Genomic DNA, 11,021 nt, shown 5'->3' with positions numbered 1-11,021 from the left:
TTTCACCATGGACACGCATAGCCCTCAGGAAGACAACTGAGGAGTCTAGAATTGAGAATTTAAGCTAACTTATTTAAAATAATCTTTGACTTTCTCATTACTAATATATATGTAGCTTCTACAAAGTTACAAAAACACCTGGAACATATGCTACAACAACTTTCACTGTCATTCACAGTAACTAATCCCAAAGAATTGTGAAATCCGGTTTCGTGCGTCGCTGATGCAGAGTTAAAGCTAATCTACTTTTCAGATTCGACATAAATTCATGATTCTATTCCAAAGTGTAAAACTGATATTTAGTAGTGTAACTCCCGGCTAAATGTCACACCAGTTCATCTGACGCACTTTGTGGTACTGTGATATTACAGTGCTCCTGGGGGCAAAGCCACCAGCATTTGAATTCGCAGACTGAAGTAAGCCTACACTGGCCCCACCCCGTGCCTCCCAGGAAAAGAAAAGAGAGAGGCTTTTGTATGTTGCAAGTCCTGGTCTGGTTTATTTATAAAGCAATAAATATTAGAAGCACAAATAAATTGCACATGTGTAAACAAACTGTACAATGATTGATGAGAGATAAGGGAGGGTGGTTCAGAAGACTCCAAGAAGCATAATACTGTCATCCTGAATGTAGACTAAGAGAGAAGGCACCTTAGAAGCATTTGCGGTGGACGATGGATGGGCCTGCCTCATCATACTCTTGCTTGCTGATCCACATCTGCTGGAAGGTGGACAGGGAGGCCAGGATGGAGCCCCCAATCCAGACAGAGTACTTACGCTCGGGGGGAGCAATAATCTGCAGAAAGAAAACAAATGTTTCCGGTGAACTCTAACACTCCAGGCAACAGATCAAGCAACATGCTGGAGAGATTCACAGAAAGAAATATGAGATATTTCTTTTTTTTTTTTTTAAAGATTTTATTCATTTATTTGACAGAGAGAGACACAGCGAGAGAGGAACACAAGCAGGGGGAGTGGGAGAGGGAGAAGCAGGCTTCCCGCGGAGCAGGGAGCCCGATGCGGGGCTCGATCCCAGGACCCTGGGACCATGACCTGAGCCGAAGGCAGACACTCAACGACTGAGCCACCCAGGCGCCCCAGAAATATGAGATATTTCATACCAAAAATTAATATGGTGGAATCAAGTTTTATGCATTTTCTTCTGGCTCATTCTGTCCATTATCAAAGACTCTACAAAATAGAATTGCCCCACTTCTCTGAACTAGAGTATAATGCGGCAACAAGCTAAATGTGTGATGGAGGCTAGCCCAAAAGTTGGAGACTTTTAAAATGTGTTCAAAGATTTAGGGTATTTTTTTTTCTTCCAGCATCTATTATTATCCACTGCTTGAAAATGTTTTTAAAGTCTCTTATCTTGGGAAAAGTGCTAGAAAAGCTAAGAGGTAAAGCGTATAGGAGACGGGAAGCACAGTGTGAGTTCTGCATGCAATCCTAAGACCCACCTGGCCTCTCCCACCCACAGGGGTTCTTTACCTTGATCTTCATGGTGCTGGGGGCCAGAGCAGTGATTTCCTTTTGCATGCGATCGGCAATACCAGGGTACATGGTGGTACCTCCCGATAGGACATTGTTGGCATACAGGTCCTTGCGGATATCAATGTCACACTTCATGATGCTATTGTAAGTGGTTTCATGGATGCCAGCAGATTCCATACCTAGAAATAAGTTTAAAAAAAAAAAAAATCACAGTGCACTCGGGCCAGGGGCCCAGGGTGGAGGGAAGAAAACAGGACTCCTTTGTGTTGATAAACTGTCGCCCATTTGTCTCTGCAACATGTGTTCTTCTTTAAGATATACTGCAAGGCGTTTGCGGAACAGGTGTCTCTCACAGTTAATCCTCAATAGACTGTCGAGACACAAACCACCTTGTTTAGCACCTGTTTGGAGTGAACACTCGAACGCATGCATCAGATGTATAGAGATATGTTGGAAAGGGTGAGACACGCATTGGAGTTAGATTAATGCAATTTTTATTGATGGGCTAAAATCAGATCCTGACAAGCTTCCTCTTAGAAATCATTCCTGGGGCAAGATGTTTGGTAAACTACCAGGGTCCAGTTATTACCACGAGTATGATTCATATGGTTGCATTTAATGATGAGTAACTTCAGAGGAAGTCCAGCTACTGGGTAATGGACTTACTGGAATAAGTCAGCACTTCTGAGTAACCATTCCTTTCCTGCAGATACAGATTCTTCAATCACTACTCTGTCTCATTCTTTATTTTGACATGAAGTCAGCGTGTCATCCTTTATCATATCACTGCAACAGAACAGGATGGCCATCCCTTTAATGAGCCCTTAGGATCTGAGGCTGAGCTGTGTGGGACTCTGAGCTGCGACTTCTTTTACCTCAAGGGCCCCTTAATCCTTCTTGATGAGAATCAGTTTTACTCTGGGGGACCCCTAAATTTCTTAGGGAAGAGCCAGGCCCCTGCGCCAGACCCTACCACTCACCGATGAATGAAGGCTGGAATAGTGTCTCAGGGCAGCGAAAGCGCTCGTTGCCAATGGTGATGACTTGGCCATCGGGCAGCTCGTAGCTCTTTTCCAGGGATGAGGAAGAGGCAGCCGTGGCCATTTCATTCTCGAAATCCAGGGCAACATAGCACAGCTTCTCTTTAATGTCGCGGACGATTTCACGTTCAGCTGCAGAGATAAAGGGTAGCAGAGTCAAGCTCTGGAGAATGAAGTCAACTGAAAGGGGGTAGGTAGATTCTCTGGCGGAGGAAAAAAGCAGACACAATGCTGTGGCAGATGAGACACACACACACACACACACACCGGTGGTGACAAAGGAGTAGCCACGCTCAGTGAGGATCTTCATGAGGTAGTCAGTGAGATCCCGACCAGCTAGATCCAGACGCATGATGGCATGGGGCAAAGCGTAGCCCTCGTAGATGGGAACGTTGTGAGTTACACCATCCCCAGAATCCAGAACAATGCCTGTCGGAAGAAACAGACGGGAACAAAGTAAATCCCTGAGGATGCCACTGCTTTAGTTGTGTCAAAGCCCACTTCCAATCTCGGCTAAAAGATGCTCGCGCTGGGCATGGATCCAGATCAAATTAGATTCCTTACACACACAGAATAAAAATGAGCATAACGAGGGCTAAATCTGAAGCCAGCAACAGCTCACCCTTTTAAATATTGTAGTAGAAAAATTTCCCCAGGACACTTTCAAATGACCATCCTTTTTACCAGCCATTAGCATGTTATGGGAGCATCCAGGCGTGTTTTTCTTTCCTCCCATCTGATTTGCACACGTTCTCTCTCTTTTGACTCAGACCCTGTAGGGACTGTCGGTTCTCCTTGGGGCCGTGTGCCCAGGGGCTGTGTTGGTATGGGACACATACCAGCGATGGCTACATTCCAGATTTATACATCGTGTGGAGCCTTAAGTGTGTGGCGTCACATACTTTAGGAAAGGTACAGATCTAACTCCATGTGCTTTCAACTCGTAGAAATGCATGGCATCTGAAACTATTGTTACCTCCTTCTCTTCTCAAGGACACCTTCCCAGGGAGTGTGAGGGAAGCTGATTCATAGCAAGGTCAGTGACTTTGGGACGTGGTGAATCAGTGAGTGTCTCCACAGCCCAAACTTACCTGTGGTACGGCCAGAAGCATAGAGGGACAGCACCGCCTGGATGGCCACATACATGGCAGGGACATTGAAGGTCTCAAACATGATCTGGGTCATCTTCTCACGGTTGGCCTTAGGGTTCAGTGGGGCCTCCGTGAGCAGAGTGGGATGCTCCTCAGGGGCCACACGGAGCTCGTTGTAGAAGGTATGGTGCCAGATCTTCTCCATGTCATCCCAGTTGGTGATGATGCCGTGCTCAATAGGGTACTTGAGAGTCAGGATACCTCGCTTGCTCTGGGCCTCATCACCTACGTAGGAGTCTTTCTGACCCATACCCACCATGACTCCCTATACGAAGAAAAAGATGGGGAAATCAAGCTTCCGCTATTTTAGGAATGTAACTGATGCCTTATAAATTTACATCTAACTGCCCAAGTCAAGGCACACCTTTTAAATACCAGAAACAATAAAAAATAGAATTTTACCCCAGTTTAGAAATATCACTTAAAATCAATCTAGTACCTTCCCCCCACCCCCACACACACTCTCCCCAGGTACAATTCTGTCCTTTAGGATAAAACTGGGGAGAGGGGAATAAAGCTATTTCACCAAAGAAGTATAGCCTCACCTCATTTTAAAAATACCATGATGCCTTCATTAAATTATTAAGTTCATCACCCATGTCGACCGGAATATAAATGACTACCCTGTGGAATGACTGAATTAATGACACACTGTGTTTCTCCTAAGAAAAGATTTTGACATTCATCAAGTGAACATAAAAAGATGGGCTGCTATGCCATTATCACTCTGCCCCTGAAATCCAGCGGGCCCAGCGCTGTCCTGTGGAACCCATCAGCCACCAGCCCCGACAACACAGCTCTCCTCCTCGGTGGCTTGTCTGGCCGGGCGGCCGGCGGAGCCGGAGAGCATGGCATCTCTTTTAATAAACAAGGTGGTATGTCACTATCACCATGGCACTTGCTGCCTCTGTCACGCCCGGCTTCTAAAAATGCAACAGCCAGGAAGCAGAGAGATTTACATCCTTTGGGAGCCCAGTGAGCTGGCTGTGAACACGAGGGAGGAATGTGGGTTGGGTCCTGGTAGGTTGGGAGAAGTTACAGTGTTATGAGTCTTGAGCAGGACTGACAAGGGAGGCCAAGTTAGAAACTGAAGGGGCAGGGAAGACACTGAGTACTAAAAACGTAGGGCAGGGGTGGAGGAGAGAAGCTGCCGCTTTTTCACACAGGGCGTGGGACCCCTGGAGGGCTGTGTCCCTGCAAAGTGGAAGGGGGACGAGCCGCGGTGGTTGGTGGTATGTTGCTGGTGGTGTGAGCACTGCTTGTCCGGGCTTGGATTTCAGGCTAAATGCATCCTTTCCTTATTTGACCTGAGCAGTGCATGCAACAGGAAGGGCAGGTGACACATTTCCTAGATGGCTGGACTGAGGAGGTGGCAGGCCGGGGACTGGCAGGGGCCAGAGCAGGCCAGGCGGAGCGGGAAGTTTACCTGGTGGCGTGGGCGGCCCACGATGGAGGGGAAGACGGCGCGGGGCGCGTCATCCCCCGCGAAGCCGGCCTTCACTAGCCCCGAGCCATTGTCGCACACCAGAGCAGTGGTCTCCTCGTCGTCGCACATCCTGGCGCAGCGTCGGCGGGGTCTGCAGGTGGAGAGCAGGGCGGCCGGCGCTCAGCGCCCGCGCTGGCGCTGGCCTTCTCGCGCCCCGAGGAGGGGACGGAGCAGGGGAAGGTTCGCGGCCGGAGGAGGGAAGCCTGTCAGCTCCCTTCCCCTCGGGGCAGAGGAGGCAAGGCGGGAAGAGGCTGCGGAGACCGAGACGGACGTGCGTGGAGAAGGGGAGAGGGACCCACCCAGGTGCCCTGGCCAGGAGGCACCCTCTGCCCCGGGTGCAAGGAGGTGCGGTCACCCCTTAGCAAGGCCTCCCCAGCCCTTCACAGCTTTGCCTTTCCACAACCTGAGAGCCCACTTGGACCCCAGCCACACCCCATGCCTAAGCCCCAGCGGGAGGGAAACGCGCACGAGAGCAGGGACCCCAAATGCCCGGGGCGCGGGGGGGGTAGGCGCAGGGCTCGCGATCTGCGCGCCTCTCTCCTGTGACGACCCAGGACCAAACAAGTTAGAGCCGCATCGAAAAGTGTGGGGGTTTTGTTTTTGTTTTTGTTTTCTTTTAAAGTGGCTTCGGGGCCGGCTCGGGGGCCACGGGCTCGGGGCGGGCTGCGGTCGGGGCGGCGCCGGGCGGGGCGGGGCGGGCGGAGGGCGCTGACTCACCGTCCGCGGGTCGGGCTCGGCTCGGCTCGGGCGGCAGGCGCTGGCTGCCGGGCGCGGGGCGCGCCGCTTTATAGTGTGCTGATGGACGGGGTCAGTTGCAGCGGCCGGGGGCAGGGGTGGGGGGCCTGGTCGGCCACCTTGCCTTATTTGGTCGCCTTCGCACCACTGAGGAGCGCCGAGGCCATTCATGGAGCCAAGGGCAGGGGAGAAGATCAGCCAGGGGGCTCCCAGACCATGTAAGGAAGGGGAGGGGGCAACCAGGGGGATGGCCAAATAGGGAGCTAGGGAAGGGTAGGCGGTGAAGGGTAGGGGGCAGGGGAAGACTAAGTGACGCCAGCTCACCTCCTCCCCCTTCTTGGATGGAGGTGCACCCTGGGTGCGCTGTGGGTTTGTTCCTCGCAGCCCCGCCAGCCTAAGACAATAAGCCACAGACAAGCCAGAAGGCTTGGCCCTCTGCCCTCTGCTGAGGGGTCCTGACAGCTGGACCAGGGCGGCAGGGGAGCGACAGCAGCTTCTCCTCTTCCAGGACTGGGAGCTGGAGGACTAGAGCCCTGGCAGTCCTCGTGGACCCCAAGAGCACCACAGCAGCACATTTGGGGTGGCCAGAAAAGGGGGCACCTGGGACAGGTCACCCTTCTGGTCTAGTCCCCACCAGCTTGGATGACTGGGGGCCGTGCTCCTCTAGGTCAGAAAGCAGAGATTAACCAAGGCCACCTTGATCCGCAGCTCATGCTTGGCTTAGGGTCTGGCTAGGGAAGAAGCTAACAAGAACTGGAGTGAGAGCCTGGCCAAGTCTTGCTGGAGAAGGGGGCCAGGTTTACCCCAGCATGGATATCAGGTAGCTCTCCTCCTGCTGCCAAGGTTTTGCTCAAACTCAGACTCCTGTCTTCAGGCCAGAAAAGGATCCCCTGCTGCCAAAGTGAATGAAGGACCCAATGCCAAAAGCTGCCTATGCACTTGCTGGTGAATAGATGAACCTCTGTAAACTGGGGTGCAAAGACCTTTATTCCAAGTGGAGACAAGACTGAAAGAGCAGTATTCTTGTCAAGAAGATAACAGCAGCTTCAACCAAATGAACACATCACAGGACAGCAGAGTTAGAAAAGCAGAGTTTGGGCCTCCACACCCCCCCCCCCCCGCCCCTAAACTACTGAATCGGAATTGGCAAGATGCCCAGTTGATTCATACACACACACACACACACACACACATTAGAGTAGGAGAAGCAGTGGTAAAAATGGTATCAGCTTCTTCATGGAAACAGATCTAGAAGGATCTTGGGATTTTGGAAAAGGGGATGGAAAGATGCCATGAACTTGGGAGAGGGGAAAGGAACAGGGAGACGTAAGGACACAGATCACTGATTTGCTGCTCTGGGGTGTCCCGTATTCTCTGTTCTTGACTGGCACTTTGATTTTTAATGCTTGTGTTTTCCCTCCCGCTCACACCAGTTAAAAATAGAAAACTGGGCACAGGCATTCATCTCTAGAGTGGTCTTGGATTGATATGCTGAGGAGGTCTACTGATTAGATATTTGTCCGGACTGGGGAATGTTGGGCCCTCCCTGATGAACTCCCCAACCATGTTTGGGTTGGTCTGGAGAAGAAATTGTGGGGGCAGCTGGGTGATGGAGCCAGGTGGGGGGGTCTGGCGGGGGTCATGCCCTGCCACACAGTAGGCCTTTTACAAAGAAAATGCCCGTTGACAGGATGCAAAGAGAAGAGCTGCCTCAGCTCACGCAGATGCAGAAGAGCCAAGAAAAAGGAGAGATGGGACTGGGGTACAGCCAGACAGCCCTGAGTTCAAATCCTGCTTCTATCACTTATGGTGCATTTGGTCTCAGGCAAGTCACTTCACTTCCCTGAGCCTCAATTTTCGCCTCCAAAAAAGAACACAATAATGTAACTCTTTTCTGGCAAGGGTCATTAATTATCAAAATAATTAGGGGCAAGTGATAGCATCCACATAGAAGATATAAAGCAAATTGTCACTATTACAATTCAGCAACTCAGATACTCTTGGGGGCAGCAGTAGCTTTCTCTTTGGAAGAACTGGGTCAATTTCATTCATTTATTGATTCAGCAAATATTTATGGGACAAGAACTGGGCTAGTCACAGGAATATAGTGATAAAGAGAGCAGAGCTGGACAATTACAGAAAAGTCAGGGCCACTTATGGTGCATGCTGGGATGAAAAAGAAGGGAATCGTGGGGATAGTCATGAAAAGAGGGATCCAAAAGAGGGCTCAGAGAAAGCCTTCTTGAAGAATATCATTTTATTGTCTTTAAAGTAGAGTAGGACTGAAGTTCATGAACATTTGTGTGGAAGAAAGTTTCAACCTGGGAGTGGCAGATGGCAGATTGCCACGTTCACGGCCATTCACGCAAAGGGAGCTCCTGGAAGGTCCAGTGGATCACTGAGCACAGAGGCTATGGACCTGAATCCTCTGCAGATACTTCCAGGGCTCAGGAGGCCAATTCCAGCCTGCCCACCTTGGGATCAGTCTGCCCTGGTGGAGATGGGTAGGTCGGAGCACAGAGACCAGTTTCAGAAGACGATCCAACCCCTTAAAATATTTTTAGAACAGTTTCATTTCTTTCCCACCTAAAAACGTATTTTCATATGCATTATATTTATGGTAAGAAAGAACACTTTTTTCCCTTAAAGCTGTATGAGAGTTCAATATCTGTTCATTGTAATACTGCTCAATTTCCACCTTTTAAAACTCTGAACCCTATTTTATATATTTTAAAATACAAGTCAATGGGAAAGTAACAGTCAATGACTATTTTCATTTGATACAGTCTTTGAGGGATCCATTTAATTTGAAAATTAAGATTGGCTTCTGTCACGTTTACTTAAGTATGTAAAAATGACTTATCCTCTGTGGTGCAGTCTAGATATTCCTTTTTTAAAATTTAAAGAACTTAAAATTTACCCTCTTCACCATTTAGAATTGTGCAGTTCAGCAGTCTTACCTACATTCACACTGGTGTGCAACCAATCTCCCACTTGCATTTTTGATGCAAATGTTGATGAAAGTGACTTCAAAAGCCAGGAGAGGCTGCATCCTGCAGTTTGAGAAAGATTGGTCTGTATCCTCTGAGGCAGGGAACCAATGGGGCCTCTTTTGCTAGAGGTCACAGAGCTGAACAAAGGGAAGAGTGAGGATTCAAACTCAGGCCCCTGATTGCGCCCTGCTCTGACCACCACCCGAAATACTTTCCCGTCTCCTCCGACTGCACCTTCTCAGAGTGGAATATGCTAGAACCACTCTCAGCCAATTGACGTGGGCTGCCTAATAGAAATTCAACTTCCCGGATTCCACCTTGGAAGATTGAATTTGCATTTTAAGTAAGTCACCACCCCTCTTCTCCAGGTGATTCACGGAGGAAGAAACTTGGCAGCTCTGCCTGGCTGTTTCTGCCCCTGCCCACGGAGCTCTGCTGAATGCTGCCCAAGCTGCCAGCCCTGGCTGGGGGCCAGCTTGGCTGACCTTGAGTGTCTCAGCAGGATGGCAAAGCAGGGGTATGTCCCCAAGGCTCTCAAGGGCCCTTGAGGCCCTTCTGGACAGGGACAGGGCATGAGGGAGACGTGCAGGGCAAGCTGAAGGAACAGAAGGTGGGACAGTTCCCGCTGCCCTTGCCTCGAGGGAAGCTTGTTTCGTCCACCATCTGCTGGGATCTGGAAGGGAGTGGCCAGCCTCCTCCCGGCACTGGGGGATTAGCAGTCACTTATCTCAGCTGTTCCTCCATTGGAGGTGTCGCAGTATTTACAGAGAAGTCAGAAACAGACTTGAGCCACACTTAATTCCTCCCCATGAGCCCTCCCCATCTCCTCTGTGGCCTCTACTGCATTCCTCGGGCTAGGAAGGAGGGAGAGGCTCTTTCTAGACCAGACCAGGGGTGGGGGAGCCAGCCTTCTGAAACATTTCTCTTTTCTTTCCCCTGCACATTTGTTCACTCCCACTGCCCTCTGGCTGGAGCTGGGTTTTAGTTTTCATTAAAAGAAGAAAGTGATGTGACTGTGAGGGATGTGGGGCGGCGGGGCACACATCCTAGTGCTCAGAATTCAATACCAGTGCATGCCTAATCTCGGCCACATGCTTCCCCCTGTTCCACATGCAACCACCCAGGAGATTAACTCCGGGGGAGGGTAGTTCAACTCCAAATGGATTCTACTCTTGGCCGATTCTGGCGGTGACTGCCTTCTGACATGATAGGTGATGAACCATTTAATGAGATTTTGAAAAGGAGGACAAAGCAAGGAGCAAGGGGAAAGGGGAAGCAGGAGGTAGAAGGGGGATTCTTCTGGATCTTGGAGTCACATGGGCCTAACCATCTATAAGCTGAATTTTCACTCTCTTCTTTCCCGATATAAGTCAGGGAACTCACAAAAGGATTTCTAAGAGCCTTTTTTAAAATTCCTTAAAAGGACTTTGCCCTCCAAGAACGAAATGCTGATGCTCATAGGTTTCTGCTTGGAAGGTGTTCGTCTTAGCTCAGAGTTGGCTTGCTCCCCATGCCGGCAAGAACTCTATTTATGGAGTTTCGGTTTTTCAGGTGTTACCTGGGGCAAGCCTGCCTTTCCTGGAGAGCCCAGATGTGGCGTTGCCTAACCCAAGCCTGACCGCCATTCGTGCTCACACAAGTGCCAGAGAGTGCGTAGGTGAGATCTGTGAGCTCAGAGACGCGGGCTCCTTTCACTCCCCCACATACTGTGGAGCCCATCTCCTTCCCGGGAAAGGTCAAGTTTGGGCCCACATGCGACATACGAGGATAGTAGTCAGAATACTAATCACTAACATTTACTGAGCACTTACTAGGGGCCACGCACTAGCTTGAGACTTCATACGGGGCATGGTCCGGATGAAGCTTCCTAGAGGAAGCAGGACTGACTGGCAGCTGCAGCATCTGCAAAACTGCTCTTTGATGTGACGTCACCAGCCTACACTGAGGGGCTGTGTAAGGAGTACACCACCTCTGTCCCAAACGGAGGTATTACCGCCTCTCTTGCAAAAATGCCGTCACCGGCGTTCATCGGAGGCCATGGTCTCCTTTGTGAGCTACTTAGAAAAATGTCCGTGCTGGCTCTAGTCCCAAGAACAGTAGCACTTCCGTCAAGTACCTG

General features: G+C 50.2%; 1 protein-coding gene across 1 annotated transcript; it reads right to left on the bottom strand.

Annotated features, from left to right (window-relative positions):
• Positions 1–470: 470 nt before the first annotated feature.
• On the bottom strand, positions 471–6,031 carry ACTC1 (actin alpha cardiac muscle 1). Its single transcript, XM_045900400.3, has 7 exons — positions 5,892–6,031; positions 5,115–5,265; positions 3,629–3,953; positions 2,805–2,966; positions 2,478–2,669; positions 1,495–1,676; positions 471–796 (listed from the first exon to the last, which is right to left on the bottom strand). The coding sequence occupies exons 2-7, from the start codon at positions 5,241–5,243 to the stop codon at positions 653–655; spliced, it is 1,134 nt and encodes a 377-aa protein (XP_045756356.1). The 5' UTR covers positions 5,244–5,265; positions 5,892–6,031; the 3' UTR covers positions 471–652.
• Between the last annotated feature and the right edge of the window lie 4,990 nt (positions 6,032–11,021).

The sequence above is a fragment of the Mirounga angustirostris genome, unplaced genomic scaffold (genome assembly GCF_029215605.1).
Source record: "Mirounga angustirostris isolate CCGP_5_RB_7025 unplaced genomic scaffold, mMirAng1.0.hap1 SCAF_9, whole genome shotgun sequence".
Lineage (NCBI taxonomy): Eukaryota > Metazoa > Chordata > Mammalia > Carnivora > Phocidae > Mirounga > Mirounga angustirostris.
The sequence above is the reverse complement of the archived record's forward strand: the minus strand, read 5'-3'. Positions and strand labels throughout refer to the sequence as shown.

Excerpts from the sequence above, each read along its gene's own strand:
- ACTC1 (XM_045900400.3), bottom strand. The coding sequence starts at position 5,243 with ATGTGCGACGACGAGGAGACCACTGCTCTGGTGTGCGACAATGGCTCG. Across the intron at positions 1,677-2,477 it reads ATTCCAGCCTTCATTCATCG|GTATGGAATCTGCTGGCATC; the intron begins GTGAGTGGTAGG and ends ACTTATTTCTAG. Across the intron at positions 797-1,494 it reads CCAGCACCATGAAGATCAAG|ATTATTGCTCCCCCCGAGCG; the intron begins GTAAAGAACCCC and ends TTCTTTCTGCAG.